Source organism: Scatophagus argus, chromosome 14 (genome assembly GCF_020382885.2).
Source record: "Scatophagus argus isolate fScaArg1 chromosome 14, fScaArg1.pri, whole genome shotgun sequence".
Taxonomy (NCBI): Eukaryota; Metazoa; Chordata; class Actinopteri; family Scatophagidae; genus Scatophagus; species Scatophagus argus.
Window position 1 is genome coordinate 1,267,615 of NC_058506.1, and position 23,006 is coordinate 1,290,620.

The 23,006-nt window shown below is 38.2% G+C and overlaps 1 protein-coding gene across 24 annotated transcripts in view; it reads left to right on the forward strand.

Annotated features, from left to right (window-relative positions):
* The window catches only part of dlg2 (discs, large homolog 2 (Drosophila)), a 174,311-nt gene that overhangs the window by 148,804 nt on the left and 2,501 nt on the right, over positions 1-23,006 (forward strand). For 15 of the 24 annotated variants that reach the window (XM_046409776.1, XM_046409783.1, XM_046409787.1 and 12 more), the window contains 12 exons: positions 4,081-4,237; positions 6,311-6,413; positions 7,863-7,907; positions 10,472-10,586; positions 10,986-11,162; positions 13,952-14,027; positions 14,943-15,039; positions 16,838-16,888; positions 17,794-17,895; positions 21,644-21,816; positions 22,135-22,244; positions 22,611-22,702. In XM_046409776.1, the coding sequence (XP_046265732.1) occupies positions 4,081-4,237; positions 6,311-6,413; positions 7,863-7,907; positions 10,472-10,586; positions 10,986-11,162; positions 13,952-14,027; positions 14,943-15,039; positions 16,838-16,888; positions 17,794-17,895; positions 21,644-21,816; positions 22,135-22,244; positions 22,611-22,702 (1,298 nt within the window). Of the gene's footprint in view, positions 1-4,080; positions 4,238-6,310; positions 6,414-6,434; positions 9,271-10,471; positions 10,587-10,985; positions 11,163-13,951; positions 14,028-14,942; positions 15,549-16,837; positions 16,889-17,793; positions 17,896-21,643; positions 21,817-22,134; positions 22,245-22,610; positions 22,703-23,006 lie in introns of those variants that run through there. The other 9 variants (XM_046409779.1, XM_046409788.1, XM_046409791.1 and 6 more) reach the window with 5 other exon arrangements.

Sequence of the window (23,006 nt, forward strand, 5' to 3'; positions counted from 1 at the left end):
CCAGTTTTATCCAGTGGAAACTTAAATCTCTTACTTTGAGTAAGTAAAAGTAGCAATATAGAAATACTGTGTTACTATTAAAAGTCATGCTTTGAAAATTTTACTCAAATAAAAGTATAAAAATATTAGAGCCAACATGGGTACACTTTAAGTACCACAAGCACTCATTGTGCAGAATGGTCCTTTTGATAATAAAGTTTAATACAGTACTGGATTACAATTATGGATTGTGGATTAATGTGAACAAAACTTTAATGTATAGCTACAGTGTAGTAATATTAATATTATGGTGTGTTTGCAACACTGTACATAAGGCAAACTGTCTGTGGAAACACAAATAACAGTATCAAAAGCAGCTCTAATATCATTCATGTTTATTCAAAAATCATTAGATGTATATATGAAATCATAAGATGATTAATAATGAATGAATTATTAAAATATTTTTCCACATTAAAAAAGAAAAGAAAAGTAAAAAGTTTTGTTCATTTTCTTATTTTCCATCTCATGTGCATCTTGGCTCATTCAGGAAAAGTAAAGTCCAATTATTTGGCCTGCACAGCTGCACACTTTGATACTGCTGATCCTACAATATCATCCTGTGCCTGAAAAGTGTGCATATATACAATATATATATTATAACTAATTTTATTGTTCATAAAAATAGGAACTTGTGTCTTAAAGTTGGACAAAAACACACAAAACACAAAAGACTACGACATATAAGCAGATAAAATAAATGAAATATGAATAGCAAAAAACAGATATCTTATTTTTATAGTCAAACATTCATAACATGATTCAGTCCTTAAGTCCTCTGTGCCACCACATTCTTTTTAAAGTACTTGTTTTGTGCTGCTACCTACATAGTTTTTAAAGTACTTACTGGCTGATGCTTGGCCTGCTTTGTGAGATCTATTGGATGCACTGTATGATAGGTGTTGAATTACAAATTACAAATCTTCAGGTGTTTATCTTAAAAACTTTGAATCATTTTTCAACATCATAGGAGAGATAAATAATGTTGGAGTGAGCAAAGATGTCCTGTTTGGTGAATACAAATGGAAAGTCATTGCTATGGGCATACATGTGATACTGCAGAGGCTGTTGCGAGCTTGATCTTTAACCTGCTGCCAGTACCTAAACTGAACAACATTCCACCTCTCTGTACAAACACAGAGCTTAACCTCTCTGTTTGTACATAATTAACAAAACTAGAATAAATTAATTCTGTTATGTATGTATGATATGTAAGATCAGTTCGTGAATACGTGTTTTTTTTTACTTCTTTTATCCTTAAAACCGGCTTTGTTCAGCTAATAATAATAATGATATAATAAGTTATATATAGCTAATAATAAGTTACTGTGGTAGCACAGTTCCTTGACAGATTCATTTTAGTCACATGTGAATGAACTTAAAAAGAGTTTGCAGTGTATTTGTCTTATAACATCCAATATGCAATATGTCCAACATGTGAATCACATGTCTGGGACTGCAGGCAACTGATGGGTCATGGGATGTGGAGCCTTTATTGACAGCTGTAAGATTGAGTCATTCAGTGGCTAAGCTGAGCTGAGCTCTTGGCAAAGCCTAGCTGAGCTTAAAATCAACTGTGGTGTTTAATTAGATGAGCAGCCACCTTTAAAAACCCTTTTCGTAGTGGAGATTTTTCAGTGCTGGATAAGCCATCCCTTCATAGATCATTTTTGTTCTTCTGTTCCTCTATTTATACAACTGATGTTGTGGTTTGATTTTGTTCTGATTATTTTATCAAAAAACATTTTATCAAAGATTAAAAGGACAGTTCACTCCACTGTCAAAACCTGTAGTGCTATTTATTTTTCTAGATTGTTTCGGTGTGAGTTGCCACGAAAAGTAGAGTGCCATTTAGTTTTATTATACTGGAGAGAAGACAGACAGCTCCAAACAATCTAGAAGGAGAAATCGCATGACAGATGAGAGGAATAAAAATATGCAGTTTTGAAACAAAAAGTAGATCATTCACCCTATCTGGTGAAGATTTGCATGCAGATGTAACTGCTTGAAATATCTGTTTGACAGCGATGTAAAATACTGCTTCTTTCGTATGGTTTTACCAATACAATATATTAATATATAATCGGTCACTTGGCCACATCGCTAAAGAAACAATGCTGCTTTTTGAGTTTCTTACCTTTAAAACTTCTGTCACTTTTCTAACAAAAATTATTAGATTTCAAAAATGGCATAGAAAATAGTGCGGCTATATGTTATCTCTTTTAAGTGATGTCATTCACTAGTTTGCCTTTACCTTAATGGAGAATCTCATTATACACAGTGGCTCTAGTAATATAATTCATACTGTAAAACAACCTGGAAACTGCAAAGAATTTGCACTCTGGTGCTCAAAAAAGTGATAGTTTGCTAAACAGAGAAGCTAAATCTAAACTTTTCCTTGTTAAACTGATTTAATTCAAGAAAATAACTTTGTTTTTGTTCAGTTGTACAAATCCACTCACAGATCGTTACGTAAATCTCAGGTTGCATACGGAAATGTCAACAAGATGAAGTTAAATCACCAAACTTTTATTTTTCACTTTCACTCATAATTTATTATTTATAATGTTCCATCTATGATTAATCATGCATTTACTGTAGGGGGTTGATTAAGTGATAATAACACAACAAACCACAGAACGCTTGTTTCCAAGAATTTATTAACAGATATTGTGCTTGGTATGATATACGTACACAAATTAGAAACACATCTCTCTCAACATCAAGTCCCTTTGCATGAATGATCCTTTTGTCTGCCCCACAGCAGCTTTCTGAAAACTCTGATCTATTTAATCTAATTGACAAAATGTCAACTCATTCTGTTAGGGCATCAAACCTGCATTGTCGCATGATCAGAAGACATTTTTTGTCATGAAAAATGTAGGGTTGCAAAGATGGTTGAAAATTGCAGAGGGAAGACTGGAATCATGGTATCTGTACTCCGTTAGAATTGCCTGAATGTATGCAAAACAGTATTTTGTTGGGAATAATATTATTCAGCCTCTTTTCAAGGTTCATAGAGAGGGTGCTGTCACTTACTGCTACAGATATGTTATAGTTCAACATAAAGCATGATGTGTTCATAACACTTGCTTCAAATCTAATCGAGTCTCTGTTAACACAGTAAAAGTCGGATGTTTCTTCATATGACTGCAAATGAAAGGCTGTCTTTGTTGACAGTGAAATACTGTATGGGCAGTTGGTGTACCGCTTGACATATAATTGATCCCTCTGAAAAACAAGAGACACTTAAATCAGTGCTTCATTCGAAAAGCCTAAAGGAAAATGACCTGAAGTAAAAAATTATGTGACTTTGCTTCTTTATGCTCCTATAGTTTATGAATCCACCAGCAGATGGCAGCATGTTGTTTGCAATCATGATGACATCCCTGTGCTTGGTTGTCCCCATGAAGGGTATCGAGTTGCTTGCTTTTGGATATGTCAGGTGTCACTTGATACTGAATATGGTGGGCAAATCCCAATAAAACAGTCGGATTTCAGTGTTGTCAAGTTTGTAAGATATTATTCCTGTTTAACTGATCTCTGTCTTCACATGGTAGGTTTTACTCTTGCCTACTGTAGTCTGTCCATGTACACGGCAAGTAGTCATTCAGCTCTAAACATTTTCATATGAGATGGCTTTAATTAAAAATGTTTTAAATTAATCTCTGGCCTAAAATATATCTCAATTTGACTTTGTGTCCTGAAAATGTTACAACAACCCTCTGGAAGTAGTGTTCTTCAGCGTATTTTTGTACACATCCCAGGCATGTATAGAGAGAGAAAGCAAGCCAGTGTGTGTTTTAGCATGTGACAAGCTTCTTTTTCCGTCAGCACTGAATTGGGGACAAGCGATTCTAAGTAGAGCACCATCCCCCTGTGGAGCTCCAGTAGACTTAGAGTTCCTTTTCCTGAGCAAAGCATCACTGAAGCTTTTGTCGACGCATTGTGCGATCTTCTCTGTCCTCCATCACGCAAGCTGAAGATGCTGAAATCCACTGACTCCCCTGAACTGATGTACTATCTGAACTGTCTGTATAGGGAACCCAGGAAAGTCGTGCTCCACAAAGGCACTACAGGCCTGGGTTTCAACATCGTTGGTGGTGAAGATGGTGAGGGCATCTTTGTCTCCTTCATCCTGGCCGGAGGGCCTGCAGACCTGAGTGGAGAGCTAAGGCGAGGTGACCAGATCTTATCGGTGAGTGAGCCACCTCAGCCTGATTTTGTAGCAGACCTATACAACTGGTGGCCCGTGGGTAGAGGGCAGTGGGAATTTAGGAGAGTCGAACTGAATCCGTAAGATGTTAAATGCAACAATGTGTTTATCAAAACGATAGCCTACTTCTAAGATTTATCTTGTTTTGTTTCATGTGTTGAAAATCAGTATAACAGGCCCTTAATAACTTAAAAGCTCCTTACATACAAAAGTAAACAATCTGCTTGCTTGTTACATGATAAAAAAAAACTCTTTACATCAGAAGTGATCACTGAAAGCTGCAAACTAATTGATCAAGACTGGGCAGCTGCATTTCAGCAAGTTTCCCTCAGCTTGTAAAGAGGTTGATTCTTGTTAAACCTGTGTGTTCTCCGCTTATTGACAGAGAGTGTAACAATCCCACTGGCCTAGATTCATTTCTGGGTCCACTAACAACCGGGTCTTTTTTAAATTCACTTCTCTAATATTATTCTGTCTGTGGTGCTTACTAGTAAGCATTGTTTTATCTGCTCTAAATAATCACATGGACGTGGGTAAGGCTTAGATTTAGATTAGAATTAAATTCCCAAACCAGCAGTGACTTTTTCACCTTTTGTGATAAACATGGTTATGTAGACTAAACTAGTCTCTTGTACTGTTCTGTCTTTTCCTGGATTTATCATGCAAAACAAGCCATCCATTATGATCAAAAGGATTAATTAATTTATCAATGAGTTGATCCACAGAAAATAAAAAAATTGTGTAAATAATTTTAGTCATATTTTTGGCAATCAGAAACTCAAAGGAATTGCTTCTGACAAAACAAGCTTTATTGGCACATCAATTTGAACTCAGCTGTGACAAGCATTTTAACTGTTTCTAACATTTTGACTTGAAAAGATCATTGGTCAGTCAATAATGAAAAACAGTAAAAAGTATTTCATTATTGAGAAATGTTTCAGTGAAGACAACATGAAAATAAACAGAAACAACAAACTAGAAACACAACAAGCAAATAAATAAATGATGCGAGTTTGTAGTAAAGTTGCACATATGTTGATCAGTCCTAACAATGTCCATACAATGAGAAAATGTCCACATTATGGGTCAGAAATAAAGTTCATGGGAACAAAACCAGGTGAAGTCAAATATATGTGTGTCTATAGTATGCAAAGAACAATTTCAATTGTGGCCTTAAAATTAAACCTACAGTTAATTGTTCTTGACACACACGTCAACAGCAATCAATAAATCAAATGCTCTGTTTTTGGTTGTTTGGTTGTTTTTTTTTAATAATTTACTTTAATGATTAGAGAAGCAGCTTTCAGTAAATTAAATATTTCCATGTGCTCCACAGTAATGTCACTGCAGCTTACACAGTGGAACATTTGAACACCAAACCTAAAAGCTGTAGTTGTAAAGCTGACAGAACAGAGGACAGAGAAATAACTTTTAGCTTGTGAAATATGTATTTACAGACAGCACTTATGGAGCTCACGATTTATCAGGAGGACAGCTGTTTTACTGCATCCAGTCAGCATCTCACTCTTTCTTGCAACCAGTTAAAACAGTGGCCTGATTTCAAAATCTAACAGTAACTTACTTTTTACTCTTCCCACCAGTTGTCCAGAAATTATCCTATATCTATACACATGTACATATCTATTGTGGCTCTTTTTCCACCTGACTCTGGTCTTTTGTCACTACGGCAGTGGTCCTAACACTGAAGGACAGCACACCAATGAGAGACATGTGTCAGAGACAGAAAAATATAAAACTGTGTGAAAATATTCTTAAGTAAAGGAAAACAGATTTTTTTCCGTTTTCTAATTTTTTCAGCAGCAGCTCTTGCAATTAAAGTGAGAAAGATGAAAGATGCAAAGAATACATGGATTTGTTAAATAAATATAAAATCGACTAATAAATTAAAATTACTAAGTACTTGTGGTTTCTCTCCATTTAAAAGATACCATGTATTTGTACTGGTGTGAAATAAAGTATTACTCATTTGTGTATATTTCATTGTGCCACATCTCACAAAAAAAATTCTGTGAATGTTCCTTGTTATTAAAACAGGTAAATGGCATTGACCTACGAGGAGCGACACATGAACAAGCAGCAGCAGCACTGAAAGGAGCTGGACAGGTGGTTACCATCATTGCCCAGTACAGACCAGAAGGTGAGTCAGCATAAACAAGTTGCTGTACATGCACATGACCCCTGTGGTATAAGCATCCTGCTTAGCAGGACAAATGTACACACTGCAATATTTCAGTAGGCCTTAGTGATTTGGTTGTAATCAGGTCAAGTGATGTCTCTGTTATGTTTCTTTGCTTACTATTCACGCATCACTACCAAACACTTCTAAGTATGAAAGCTCTGTTGAACCGTCATAATAAAACACAACAGAATTTTATTTTCACATATTGTGAAATAAATAATTAAAATTAGAATTAAAAGCAATATGTGTAGATAGTATCTTAGAGAGAAGGCAAACTATGTAAAAACTTACAAGAATATTGTGATGTTTACATTCTGTACCTTTGCGATTCTTATGTAAACTTGCAAGACAGCCCTTCATGTGGAATTTATGTTTAAAATATTTGCGCCAATTTCACTGTTAAACATATTAACAAGAGGCTGTGTTGTGCTGGTCTATCAAACAGCTCTGCTTCCATGCTGTGAACGATTCACCAGTCACCTTCACCAGATTTATGTAGCATGAAAAATATTCTGCCTAAGGAAAAAAAAAAGGGTGTTCACTGATGCTAGCCATACAACTTAACCTTTTCTTGGAAGTAATTATATCATCTAATTGGATGAGCAACATTCTGTTTGTTTGAAATTGTTTTGTGTTTTCTTTGTTCTCTAGCATCAGCAAGTAATTGTAAATTGTAATAGCCCATGTTCATGCTAATTGAAATCTTCAAAAGACTGTCTGCCAACCTTCTGTAAGTTAACATGGAGTGGATCAGACAGTTTTGACTGGTTAGTGGACATCATGCCTCCTCTGATTAAGGTCAGCAGCAGAGTATCTACTCCAGAGCTGTAGAGACAGTGACTCATAGCCAGAGACCTCCCAGTGTCTCAGAGGTGCCAAAGTCACAAACTATCCAGAGCTTTGTACCAAGAGCTGTGGTGGGCCTAAAATGTATCTATCATTTGTTGACTTGACTTGCTTTATCTGTTGAGTCCAGGTTTCTTTATCCATTTCTTAATTTACGAATATCAGCCATACCTGAGCCAACAACTGTCTCAAGAGTGTGGTCTTGTTGTTAGATGGTTGTTGCTTTTCAAACTTGATCTATTTTTAAGATCTTGAGAGATGGTGCAAATTTTATAGTTCAGAGACTCTGCAGTAGTGTGGCAAAGATCAGTATGTTAGATCAGAAGCTCAGAAGATCAGTAAGATCAGAAGCTATGTGACTTGGCATTAAGTTCAGTCTGAAGCCCTCTGTAGCCAAGAGTCTGAGTTTAATGATGACAAAGAATTCTGTTTAATGGAATGCTCCCATCTCACTTATCCAACTCGTTTCTGTGTCCCCTTCTGAGGTGACACCTTAGTGCTGACTTTCTGGACTCTAAATCCCTCTAGGACTAACAACAACTTTCTCTTCTTACTCATCAGAACTTGCTCTATGTTCGCCTCGACGGGCCCATTCTCCTGCACCAGGTTTGTGCCGTTGGCACCTGTGGCTGCTCTGAGCTTTAGCATCATTCACCAGGGCTCGGCTATGTGAGAGTCACTGAGTGAATGTGATCACAGACAGTCTGCACCAGGCATTTGATCCACTGAAGCACGTTTCATCCTTTCCTCTGCCAGCCTGTTTGACCTTCACTCCTCCTCTGCACATGCACTTTTTTAAACCCTCCTGACTTAACCTTTTGTTCCTGTGTTCCCAGGTCGTGACCCTCTTAACACTGTCCTGTCCTCTTCCTCTTTTAAAATGTATTTAAATGATGTGCGCTTTCTCAGTATGCTGTGTTTGAGGAGGTTATTACTTATTAATGCACTGCAGCTCTGTCTGATGGCTTTAAAAAAGTATTAATTGTAACAACTGTATTAACAGTTCTATCTATACCTGTGTTTAATGTTCGATTTAGCTGTCAGTGGTTTTTTTGGGGGGGGTGGGGGGACCTGGTTTCCAGAGGTAAAAGCTTATTTCAGTGTTGTCTTTGGATTATTCCAAATGACTAGGATACTGTCTCTGGAAAGAGGCATTACTGTTCATTCTTTAGCAAATGTAAGTTGTCGTTGCTTTCAACCAGGAAAAAATGTTCACGTCCATTGTCTTGGAGTGGTACCAGCTGTGAGCATCTAAAGTCAACAAATTAATCAAAATCCATACTGGATGCATGGCTGGATTGCACTGCAGTGATAAATGTAAACTTTAACAGATTTATATGACATGCCCTTTTAAAGGACAAATGTTGTTGTGCTTTACAAGAGGTAAATGTCAAGAGGCTGGTCAATGTTTTAAGAAGCAGTCTACACCTACATAGGATTTCAAGAGGACTACCTTCAGAGACATGGGAGAAGAGCAGGCAGAGGCTTCAGGATGTCAAGATGTTGATATCACGGTCATAGAACTGCAGGAACTTTGCCAGTTTGTAAATTTCAGATACATGAGAAGGCTTAAGTCACATAAATTGCACATGAGATATACAGTATACAATTCCCACTGCAAAACAAGACCAGGAAGGAACTTTTTCCCTTAGGTATCTCTTAGTTTCAGATTTATGACGTAAGTACTGCGTGATCAGATATTTGTACATGCAGGGGAGTTGTCTAGAAAATCTGACTGATAAAACAAACACGCACTGTTTGGTGAGTCTGTTTGCACTCGTCTCCGCCCCTGCTGCTTACAAGCATCCACAGGAGAGAGAGAGGTGTTCTCCCTTCTCTACTTAGCGCTGCTCTCAGCACAGGATTGGACTGTGTGTAGACATCAGTGAGAAGGAGCACGAGAGAAAGACAGTATAGGAAAAAGATGACAGCAGTAGAAGATATAACATCAAGGTGAACATGCAGACAGGTATGTGAGACCTATTTTGGAGTAAAATGGGCATAAAAATGAGAGGAAGTTAAATTAAAAGTAACAAATGTAGAAATTAATTTTTAAAATCATATTCTGAATTTTGCCAGAGACGATTGGCCTTTTCTTCTTTAGTAGCTTAACTTTAGGATTATGAAGAAGAGAAAGTATCAGAGAATGCATGAAAGAGTTTAATGGAATTGTGGTAGTAATGGCTAGAAATACTAAATATGTCTTTCTCTGTTATCCAAGGAATGACATATTTAGTATTTTCAGCTATCCTTACAGAATATCTCCCTTATCTCTTCTTGTTTTAATTTCTAGAATGCAGGTTGTGTAGTCAGTGGTAGGTTGTGTCATGACAGAATGTGTCACATGTCTTTACTGGCCTCAAGTTAGCAGTTTTTTTCATTCCCATAGTAATTGCACTGTAAGGAAAAGCCTACTTATCAACAGAGTGACAGATTTAACATCCTGACATCTGCAATCCCATTCGTGACTTCACACATCACTGACTGAAAATCCTAGTGCTTCATAAGTACATCACTGTAAATGAAAAACATAAATGGTTTGTAGTCATATGTGTTCTCAGTCCATTGGTAGATGGTTTTCCTTAATGTCTTGAGGTAGTGATTATTATGATAGTAATTAATTGTTGCATGAATATCAGTTTATGTCACAGTCAAGTTTGGCTGTAGACTAAAGATCATTAAAACAAATTAATGTCAAAAATCTGTTCGTTACATATAGTATGCCATGTACTTCTAAATGACTGGGGAGAATAATCTGGATATAGACACTGGCGGTCACCCACAGACCACGTGAAACAGAACTAAAGGCATCCAATATTTTAGTAGAACGATTATAGATTATTGAATATAGTGTTTCAATGGGTAAGTTTGAAGACATAGCAAAACACAGTGCTGAAATATGACCGTAGACACTGCATATATCCACTATATGTAGACCTCATGATGAAATCTACATACAATACTAAATTTTGAGTAGAAATTTTCTTTGAGCTCACTTCCTTTCTTTATCATCATCTCCATTAATTTAACTGTACAATGAGAATAATGAAGAAATCAAGTAAATAATTTTTTCTTTCAGTTTTATGTCGACCTCCTCTTTCCCAGGATATACTGGACTGTGAATGCAGACCTGGCTGTCAGTCTTGATTCATTCTAATCTTGTTTTGCAGAGTATGGGCGTTTTGAGGCCAAAATCCATGACCTGCGGGAACAGATGATGAACCACAGCATGAGCTCGGGGTCAGGATCCCTGAGAACCAATCAAAAGAGATCGCTATATGTGAGGTTGGTTTTTTAAATAAACAGCCTATTCTATGCCATGCCTTCCATGCAATATCTGCACTGTAACCTTCTAACAAAGTTTTCATTTTTACAGTTCATAGTGAGAAGAATAATGTGGTTTCTTTATACAGGGTATAAACTGAATAAATGTAAAGACTGAACACACACCTACTCTAAAACCAGATTTGAGCTCTATGACTGAAACAGAAGAGCATTTCTTTTTATAGTAAACCCCCATGGACCATCAGACCAGCTATTCTCTCTGACCTGGTAAAGCTGTGCTTCTAGTTTCTCTCTGCCAAATTGCAAAAGACCCCACATAGAGGTATGACAGTGAACAAGTAGGAATTCAGTATATTTACAAGACCAATCCCAACAATCATGATGTTCTCCACCAAAAAGGGCACTATTTGACTATGAGAAGTCAAAGGACAGCGGCCTCCCCAGCCAAGGGCTCAGCTTCAGGTACGGGGACATCCTCCACGTCATCAACGCCTCCGATGATGAGTGGTGGCAGGCTCGCCGTGTCACCCAACATGGAGACAGTGAGGAAATGGGTGTCATCCCCAGCAAGAGACGGTGAGAAGTGGAGAAATCTGTTTCTGGTTGTGGAAATTCTGACACCTGTCAGTGATTTATGAGAATTTAGATTAGATTAGATTCAACTTTATTGTCATTACACATGTACAAGTTTTGTTGTCTAGTACAAGTACAAGACAACGCACTTTAGCATCTAACCAGAAGTGCAATAAGCAATATGTACATTATGAATCATAATATACAGGTTGGATATATTCTAAACATAATATACAGGTGGATGCACTATGGACATAATATACAGATTGAAGTACTATGAACATACTAAACAGATGGATGTGTGCAATTAAATGTATGTACAGTATAAGCAGAAACTATGAACATGATTTACAAATTGATACGTGGGGGGCAGGGCAGAGTTCAGTAACGAAATAAGGAGACAGCTGTGTGGAAAAAAATGTTCCTGAGTTTGCTGGTCTTGGTCTGGAAGCTTGTGAAGCACCTCCTGGAGGGCAGCAGATTAAACAGTCTATGGGCTAGGTGGGAGGAGTCCTTGAGAATGCTACAAGCTCGACGTAGACAGCGTTTTCTCCCAACGTCCTCAATAGCTGGAAGTCCCAGTGGTGTGTTTGGCAGTTTTCACCACCTGCTGTAGTGCCTTGCGGTTAGCTGGTCAGGATGCTCTCTATCGCATAGCAGGTGAGCTTTCTTGACCAGGCTACAGGTGGTGTTCGTCTAGGACAGGAACTCTGAGATGCAGGTCCCTAGGAACTTGAAGCTGGAGACATGTTCAACAGACATCCCATTGATGTGGATGGGATCATGTGTGCCTCCTTTCTCTCTCTTAAAGTCCACAATGAGCTCCTTAGTTGCTCCTTGCTCGTGTTAATCAGCAGGTTGTTGTCAGCACACAATGTGGCCAGGTGCTGCACCTCATCCCGTTAGGGGATCTCATCATTGTGAGTGATGAGGCCAATCACTGTGGTGTCATCTGCAAATTTGATGATGGTGTTGGAGCCATGCACGGGCCTGCAGTTGTGGGTGAAGAGGGAGTAGAGGAATGGGCTCAGCACACAGACCTGACCGAACCTGCTGAGGTCTGTTGGTCAGAAAGTCCTGTATCCAATTGCAGAGGGAGGTGTTGATGCCTAGATCTCTTGGTTAACTTGGAGGGGGTGACAGTGTTGAATGCTGAGCTGAGGTCAACAAGCAGCATTCTTGCATATGCATTGTTATCATCCATACGTATGAGCACAGAGTGCAGTGATAGGTGGATTTGAGTCATATTTGCACAGCAGGTTGAAAATGTCCGTGAAGACCCCTGTGAGCTGCCCAGCACGTGCCCTGAGCATCCAGGAATGCCGTCTGGGCCAGCAGCCTTGCGTGCGTTGATCTGGCTCAGTGCAGCATAAACATCTGTGGAGGTGAGGGGCTGGTGGTCTGCAGAGAGTCTGGCCTAGTTAGCCATCTCCTTGTTGTCTCGGTCAAAATAAGCATGCAAGCATAGAAGTCATTTAGTTTGGTGAGGAAGGAGATATCTGTGGCTGTCAGGGTGGGGTTGCTGGGCTTGTAGTCACTGATGGACAGGATGCCCTGCCACACGTGTTGGGGGTCGGATTTGGAGAAGTGTTCCTTTACCTTTAGCTTGTAGCACTTGTAGTACTTGGCCTTTTTGCTGCCTGCCACACTTTGATGGTTCTCACTGATGGCTTCACCTGGTGGATGAGTGGTGAATACTTGGGGTTAGAAACAAAGAAAGGTTTTATGACGGTCTGACCAGGTGGTGGTGGTGTTAGTGTTGATGGAGGGGTCCCAGCTATGTTTTAGTATACATGGTCCAAGGTTTCGTTTCCTCTGGTGTGGCAGGAAACATGCTGGTGGAATTTGGGGAGCACTGTAGTGTGAGTGATTAAAATCACCCGCACCGATAAATGCAGCCTTGGGGTGAGCAGTCTGTAGTTTGCTAATGGCCACATGAAGTTCGTTCATTGCAAGCTTGGCATTAACATCAGAGGGATATATGTTGCTGTTATAATGGTGGAAGTAAACTCTCTCAGCAGTTAAAATGTCTACATTTGACCGTGAGAAATTTAAGGTTATCTGAGCAGTGTCTCTCAACAATGACAGAGTTCGTACAAGCTTTGTTAATATAAATGCACTGTCCTCCACCTCTGGTCTTACCGGAGTCATGACATTGATAATCCTAGAGGGGGAACAATCATTAGTCTATGGCACCTGTGATTGAGAGTGGATGTCTTTGGAATCATAGACAGCAACTTATTAATATTCCTCAACAAACTACATAGTTTAGATAGAGAAGAAAAGTGTGTTGGGAGCTCCTTTGGTGTCCTCTTGGAGGGAAAAAATAATGATTTTTAAAAAGAAGACAACAAAACATTTTAAAGTATGATCGTATCCATTTTTAAGATGTGGCATAAGAAATTCAGTTCCAGAAACTTTATCGCTTTGTTAAAAATGCTTTCACTAAATATGAGCTGGTACACTAGAAAAATTTGCATTTGCTTTCATCACAATTACTTTCAATGAAACCAAATCAATCAGCAGTCTCATGCTACACATTTGTGTAAAGGTAAGCCCAGCCATACATGCAAGCATATATTTAATAGTTTATTGATAACATATTATTGTTCCTCGACAGACATAATTTGCAACATTGATTGGGGAGAATAAACATTTTAAGACACTTCAAGAGTTTGAGACTTGTCATCACCCAGAGTTGCCAGGACTTTCTGTAGTTCAGCGTAGTGTCAGCGTGAGTAATTTCATTTCATCTATTTGATTAATGACTGAGATGACTCTTTGCTCGGCAGGGTGGAAAGGAAAGAGCGGGCACGTCTAAAGACCGTGAAATTCAATGCCAAGCCGGGGTCATTTGATTCTAAAGGGGTAAGTGACTTTATGGGAGCTGCAGAGTGGTAGTTTACTGCATTAATGTGAAGATTCATAGTGTAGCTCGAATATAACTAAACCATGTGTGCAAGAAAAAGATCATTTTTACATTTTTACAGGCCTCCTGTGTAATCAAATGTAACTGTGCCGTATGCATTGTGGGATGTTCTCGCTGTGTGATGTCCATTCATGACTCACAGATACTTTTACGTTTGTACCTTTATGTCTCATTGTTTATACAGATATTTATGTACACAGCTAGTTTAAAAATGCAAGATTCAACCGGCTTTAAAGCTAAAACAAGCATAGTAAATGTCCATTTCATGTTGAAGTAACAAACACGAGCTTGTGAACTGTGTCTGAAGTGTGGACTGTCACTGCACTTGAGCTTGACTGTCCATATCAAGCTCTCAGAACTGCAGCTGTACAAATATAACACGCCAGCAGCAGAATTTTGTCAGCATATGCATTATTTGAAGCCTCAACCTCTTGAGTTCTATCCTTTCTTTCCATCACTGCATGTGTTTTTCTGTGTGCTTAAGAGAATCTTTTCTATGACTAAACCCAGTTTGTTACTTCTCTCATAGCATGAAAACTCTTTTCTTACCTTGCTTTTACTTTAAATGCCTCATTTGATGCAGCTGTGGCACATCAAGAAGTATTCCCCAAGACGTTTGTTACACTGACAGGGTTCTGTGTAGCTTTTTATAGCTCATGCTACAGCTTCATTAGTAGACAGAAGAACAGGAAAAGAACAAAATCACACTGAAATGAATTTGGAACCTGGGAGAAACGCATACTCCCCTTTCACTGTAAGAACTTCTTGATGTCCCACTTTCAGCAAGCAGTTGTTTTGTCTGCATGAACGTGACAGATATACCTGTTTGCCCCATGCTTTCTCTCCCTTCACAGTCATTCAATGACAAACGTAAAAAGAATTTCATCTTTACACGAAAGTTCCCATTCTACAAGAACAAAGAGGGTGAGCAGGATGGCAGTGATTCAGACCGTAAGTAAGCTCACAGACACGCATGTTCTTCCGTGCAGAGAGTCAGTGTAGGTCACATCTAGAGCTGACAGCTGATTTACAGGTAAACAGAGGCTTTGTGGAGGCCTTTCCTGCTCCTCTCACTTTCATTTTCTGTTGTCTTTGTTTTCTTTGTTATCCCTGCTGGATCACAGAGATGTTCTGGCCTGGATGCTAATCAGTCAGCAGGAGAGAAGCCAAGTCAATGCTGTTCTATTTCATGTGAAATGTCCCCATATGGTGATATTGTACGACCCAGTTTCCCTTCAGTGATCATGCAGGCTGGCTTATCATGTTGTGTTTGACCCCCCCTGCTGGCTCAGTGTGTGAACAGAGACAGATCTTGAGGCCCACAGCCCCTACCTACTTTGAACCTTTCGCTCATGTTCAGGCTGTCCTCCTTCCTCTCTTTCTTCTGTTTTGGCACTCTCTGGATGGCCAATAGGATATCCTGGGGATAGGTGATGATGGGTATGGTACAAAGACATTCAGTAAGTTGGTCCAGAAATGATTCCTTATCTCTGCCTTATCCCCCCCCTCTCCTGCCTCCCACACCTTCCGTCGCATGCTGCATTTGTTGGTCAGTTTGTGGTATGTTAACTTGGTCAGAAGAGGTGGAGCAGGTTCACTTAAGTCAGTTAAGGAATTTGGGTTTCAGCTTCTTTGTCTTTGTCTTTGTTTTATCACAATGGGTGACATGACGTCTTTCAAAATGCAGTTTATTTTTTATGTTTGATAGTATATTTAACAGCAATAAAAGTCAAGATTACAGCTCTGTCTTTTCCTTTTATTGTGAATGTTTTGGCTGACAAAAATGTAGTCAGAATATGATAGATGTTTTATTCTTTTAATCATGCATGAAAGAGGCTGATTAAAGTCAACTTGTCTTCTTGCTTTATATAGTTTGATGCTAGCCAGTCCATTGTTGCTGTTGTGGTGCATGGTACTGATTCACAACCATTTATACACCCATCGTGAGAGCTCAGGACTGTCAACGTGGTTCCGAACATCTTGGCCTTGCATGCATACTGAGCAGACATCTTTTTTTTGTTGAAAATACTTGCATTCTCTACTGAAGCCTTTCTAGAGATGTTGATTATGTTTAAAGCATGTTTGCATGACACCAACGTAAACAACTATAATGTTTTTTGTCTTTGCTTATGAGCATGTCAGTTTGAAATCAGCTTTTGGAACATGTCACAGTTATGTTGTTCACTTTGTAAGTTGTGCTGTAGGGTGTTATTTACTGTGCATAGTTTCATGCTGATTTAAGTGAAAAATTAAGTAAATCATTTAAGTGAAAGCAGGATTAGCATTATCAGGATTTTCTTGAATTCAGGGATTCCTTTTTTTAATTTAAATGTTTTGTTTTCTGAACCCATCACTTGCCTGATAACAGAAAACTCAAATGTTTTGCTAAATGTATGTACAGTAAAGTTACAAAAATTTGAAAAATCACTTTTTTTAAAAGTATCTTTAAATCCCCTGTTACATTTTATGCCATATTTTCTGAAGTTTCACATGTTGCTTAATTTATTAATTTGGGAAACTACTAAACTGAAGGTCATAATGTTCATTTAAATGAGAATGAATCTTTGGTTGATTATTTGGTTCAGTTTGAAATGGGACCATTAACAATGTGATTGATTTATTTAGCATGAGCTGTATACATGCCTTACATGTTAGTAAGATATAGACTAAAAATAGCCGAGTGATACATGCTTATGTCAGTAATGATTACTTTCTCAAATACCATATGTTTTCCTGTGTACCCCACCAGGGAGTCAAGAGGACGTGATTCTCTCATATGAACCTGTGCTGCGGCAAGAAAGTAAGCCACTTCCTAGGGTTCCTAGGTTTGCCGTATAAAGATGCTGCTTATGCAACATGATTTCCGTACAGGTGTGCTAAAATATGCAGTTTTATCTGAAAAAAAGAGACATGTTCTAAGTACAGAACTATGAAATTCACATGACTAAGGTTACAGATATGTGTTTTAAAAATTTTTAATTTAATAACACATCTCCACAGTGCCAGATGCCATAGAAGGTTAGCATTTGCCCACTAAAGTCAGCTACAATGACAAACAGTAGTTAGCTTGGTTTTGCCAACCAACTATTGCATCAGCAGTCTGGTTGGCTGGTCTTGACCTTTGGGCAGGTGAGGAAGCTGGATTTGGAGGTCCTTGTTTGCAGTTGTGTAGCCGGATGGATGCACCGACAAATTCTCTGACGTCACCAGAGATGGCTTATGGTAGAAAAATGAACATTCAGTTCACAGGCAACACTAGAGTTCTAGTGGACATTCCTGCAGCCAGGATGCTTCTGTGACATTGTGTTTTGTGGTAAAATTGCACATTTTAGAGTGGCTGTACAATGTTAATGTTGTTTAATCTTCATCATAATGTGCCACACCTGTGAGTTTGCCGCTTTGCCTCTGTCACATTGTGTTGTGTGCTATAGGAAGGAACTGCTGGCAAGAGTGACACTGACTTTAGTTCACTATTGTCCATACCTAGTTATCCCATCTTGTTATTCACATTTCTGTTGTATAAATACACACATATCTTGTAATAAATTTTTGCACACAAACAGGAATTAAACCTTCTCTGTGCACACGGCACATGAAATAATACTAAGCTTTATAACATTTACTTTCAAACAATTAAAGTTGCTTAACTGTTGTCTTTGAAAGAATTTTTTAAGAGATATGGTGTATCATCTGTCTTCCTTCCAGTTAATTATGCCAGACCCGTCATAATCCTCGGGCCGATGAAGGACAGAATCAATGATGATCTGATATCAGAGTTTCCAGACAAGTTTGGGTCTTGTGTGCCACGTAAGTAGTTAATGAACATAGAGCAGAAAATTATTCTGAAATATCTCTTGAAAACAATGAAAGGAAAATTCTGTTAAATTACAGATTGCTAATTCATAACAGTTATAGCACCATATAATAATTCTGACAGTGAATAGAAATAGTGAAATTATTGTCTGTGTTTTTCAGTGTGTTTATCTGCTATGTAATCAGTCATGACCATGATCATAGAGTCAGTGTGACATTTTAAATTTCATTTCACACCAGCATCACCCACTCATCCCACTGGTGTTCAGCAGTGACGTTCCACTACATTTTTCACTTTAAATGATAATAATAATAATAATAATAAAAATTAAATAATAAAAAAAATACAAATACAATATATAATTACTTTCTGTCTTCAAAAGCTGAATGAATTGGTTTTCAGTGTGACATGAATTTTGCCACATGAAAGTGCCCCTGCACATCCCTCTGAAAACAACAATTCATCCAAAGAGTGAAACACACAAAGGCCTCTAGTTTCACCACCATACACTGACAGTAAGAGCTAATAATGTGGTAGTGGTGTGTGTTCTCCAGTTTGCACTGATGCCAGGGATGTCGGTGTTCTGTGAATATTCCATCTATTGAGCTAAGTTGTGCGACACAACTGACAGTCAAACCTCTTCCATTATCCTTAGAAAAATTAAGTTAAGCTTAAACGTAAACTAACTGATTAGTCTACGATTAAGAAAACATTAAGGAAAAAGTTAAAATTGAGCTGAATTTAATCTATAAGGCTCAGCATTGGCCAACGAATATTGTGCACATTGTGTAGATTTTCAAAACTATTAATCACATTCTTCAACATCCTAGACACAACAGTTATAAAGGAACATTTGGCTATAAAGATATGGCATTTAAGTGTGAACTGTGTCAGTATGTAATTTAAATGTGTGCTGCGGCTAAGCCTGAACTGAGGGTCTGCATGGACAGATTAATAACTGGCATTCTTGCTGTTGCACCACTTAGCAATATCTAGTGAGTCTGATTTCTGCTTCTTTTCTTTGATGCAATATTTATTGCTCACCATTAATGCTGCATTGTTGCATTGGTGAAATGCAACAATGCAACAATGCAGCGTTCTCCTAGCTAACATTCAGAAAACTATTTGTGCTCCTCCGTCCACTAACACCTGCCCCCTGAGTGAAAGTTCTTACCTGTAAGGGAACCAAAGCACAAAGGTGACACCTAATGGAACAATGTTGTGTCCTACATGCGCTTAGCTCTAGAAACTGAATCTCTGAAGCTGTCAGTTAACTCACTGGCACAACAATTATTAATTCTACAAAAAAAACAAAAACAAAAAAAAACAGTGTCAACAGTGAAAAGCCGGGTCCTGCTCAAGGTTTCTTCCTGTTAAAAGGGAGTATTTCCTTGCCACTATCTGCGTGCTTGGGGTTTCAGGCTCTGGGTCTCTGTAAAGCATCTACAATTTTGATTGTATAAGGTGCTATATAAATAAATAAATTGAAATTAAATTGAAAATTTCAATGAGAGACAGAGGAAACCTACTGCTGCTGCTACTGATTCCAGACTGGGAGATGCCAACACCGTGAAACCAAAGACATTTGTTGCCAATTTCTTCCAAGTTTTAAGATGAGCTCAGAGTATACCTGGACATAAGTATGTTACGTTGGGCATGTTGAATGTTGTGATGAATGGTGGCTGTGAAATTGTGGTGAGCACACTAGGGTGAGCCAACCAAACTTTCACTGTACATACATACTGACAATAAAGTTTCTATGCTGGACACTGTGGCTTAAAAAAACAAGCATCTTGCAATGCTGTTCAAAACCCTCTTTGCCTGGAATAATAAAATTCTGCCTGCTGCATCCTGCCATGATCCAGATTTCATTCCAAAATGACAACTCCTTGACTTTCCATAAAAATCCCAGGACTTTAACCACAAGTGTGTCTATCTCACAGGCTAGCGGATACTAAGCTTGTTAAAGGGACACCACCCTATCGTAATGTTAATGTGGACATATCACAGGGATTTGGGTTCAAACTCACGACTCAGAACAGAGGTCTCAAAAAATCTTACAGGCAGTCAGCAGTCATTCAGCAGACATATTCGTCCCTCACCCCACCTATAAAGCTGCCAGTATTAGTTAAGTAGTTCTCAGCTATGTTTCAACCAATGGAAGGCTGCACACTGCTTTGACGTTTCAGCCTTCTTTGATTTGTATTGTTTCAGTTGATACATTTGTCATAGTTGATACAGTTAAACACAAACGCATATACATATCTATACATATCCATACGTACACACAGACACACATATATGTACTGTATATATACACACATATACACATACAGGCAGGTTTTAAATGGACATTCCACCACTTACTTTTAATTCAGTCAAACTTTTATGTAGCTTTTCACACATGAAACTCAAGGCTCTTGTTAAATGCTGTTTATTTCAACATTTTCTGTAATATCGTGGCTTAACCCCATTTTGACTCATCCTAATAGGATCACCCCATTTCTCTGTGCATTGTGAAACATGTTTTTCATCTGTCAAAGCGGTTTTTATTTTTGCATGTTTGATTTACCCATCTCTTTTATTTCAATATACCTTTTAAACCATATAAAGCTGCCAACAGTTCAGGGCACCAAGGTAAGTGAGCAGATGAGCTGAGTTGAGTTCTCTTTCATCCTTTTATTTAGAAAATGATTCTTGAAGCCATTTGTCCCCATAAATACCTTTTAACTTTTTGCAATTGCTTTTTTTACATTATCAGTTTGAAAATGTTAGTGTTTAGACCCTAATACTTAGATAATAGTACACCTTCTAACTTTGCAGAGGCATTCAGTATCACCCATAACCCATTTTGTTTTTGTACTGCCCATTACTTTTAGTTTTAGTTTGTTTTTGTTTTTTTAAGATATCCTTTGAAATTTGCTCAAAAAACTTCATCATCCTAACAAGTACGAATTCCTTTGTCAAAGTTCTGAGAATATTCCGGTTTTCGTAGCACAGAAAACAATCCATGTATTTTCTAATTAAGAAAATAATAGAAAAGGTGCCTATTCACAAAAGGAAAAAGGTGTCCCCATTTGTTCTTTTGTGCAAATTTCATGACAAATACTAAACATGTGAGTGGATATCTTTAAATGTAAATGTGTGGACCATCTGTGATTCGGGTTCAGCATATTTGCCATAAACAAATGACCAGACTCTAGGTTGCCACAATGTCAGGATTGGTAGGATTTCTTTTTAGAGCGCAGAGCAGCAGAATCCTAAGTAAATTAATGTAACAGTAGCACTATTCTATTTGTGATGAAAAAAGCACACTTTACACTGAGTATCAGTGGTGTGAGAAAGAAGTTCCCAGTAGGATTTAGGGGCAGATTGTAGATTGCGACCAGCTGAACACCCTGCTACTCCCCCCCCCCTTCCAAGCATGTAGGAGAACCTACAGGCCCTCTCTAGAACCAGTGTTTGGTTTGTTCTCTCTGGGCTGCTGTAAAAACATGCCATTACAACATGGCAGACTATGTACATATAAAAGGCTCAGGTGATCATTCACTAACGAAAACATAATTATGAATATTATATGCCATGTCTTTCCCTAAATCCCACACACTGCACCTTAAAGCATTGCTACGTGTTTTGTCCTGAAATCTTTGGTGAGAATTAAAAAGTAATGTGTGTCTACTGTTGTTGGGTGGGTGTTAATTACTAAGTTGTCAACAGTTTATTGTCCTCCTTGCACCAAAGATACCACTCGGATGAAGAGGGACTATGAGGTGGATGGGCGAGACTACCACTTTGTGATGTCCAGAGAGCAGATGGAGAAGGACATCCAAGAGCACAAGTTCATTGAGGCTGGACAGTACAATGATAATCTGTATGGAACGAGTGTCCAGTCTGTAAAATATGTGGCTGAAAGGGTAAGCCCCTTCATAAAAGCTGCATGTTAACTGCACCACATAGAAGCAGATATGTAAATGTATAAAAGTGAAGTTCAATTCTTGCAGTGTAAGGCATGTACAATGTACAACTCATGTTTATCAACCTGGCTGGTGTGCGAATTCTATACCAAAGGAAAGAAAAGATGTAACATCTTTGTCTGGACAGGGCTTTTACCTAATGCTGTTTCGAACATAGTTTATGTTTATATCATACAAGATTTATTTTAAGATTTAAAAGAGCCTGAGAGATTAGACCTTGTGTGATTTAAGTGGTACATCCCTTCATGCCTGTCTCAGGGTAAACACTGCATTCTGGATGTGTCTGGAAATGCCATCAAACGACTACAAGTAGCACAACTCTATCCCATCGCCATCTTCATAAAACCTAAATCTACTGATTCATTAATGTGAGTATTCATTTAGTCCTTTTCTTTATAAACCACTCCTATAAGTTTCATTTTAATTACACTTATTTTTGTAATACTACAGTTTTTCACCAGTCTACATGTTTATTTTACATTTCATACTACTGAAGGACTTACTAAAATCTGGCAATACTTAACTACATAAACTCCTAACACACTATAATGCAGTTATCAGCAAAGGTTAGAATTGTACACAAATAGTAGTACATCAAACACTTAAAATGTCCTGTCCACATAAAAACTACATTATAGTAACTCATTTTGTTTGTGTGCTGCTTATAAATTATAGAATTTGTTCACAGTTCAAATCAAAATCAGAGACAATCATGTGTGTGATGTTTTGTGCAGGAACATGAATAAGAGACTGACAGAGGAACAAGCCAAGAAGACATTTGACAGGGCTATGAAGCTGGAGCAGGAGTTTGGTGAATTCTTCACAGGTATGATATTAATAAACAAATACAAAAGAGTCCTTTGTATTCAATTTGGTCTCTTGCTACTCAAATACAGTATATGAGCATACAAGGCCAGCTGGCTCCTTGCGTTTGACAAGGTAATTAATAAACCCCTAAGAGACCTTGACCCTTGTCTTTAAGAGGCGATGGCATGCAAATTTTTTAAAGTAGGTGGGTAGCGTGTGAAACTAGGCATCCATTGGTGCCAACTGTGTCATGCCAGTTTGTTGGGAAGAGGCCAATTTTTCAAAAGGGTCCCTCCCTTGACCTCTCACCTCAGGATATCTGA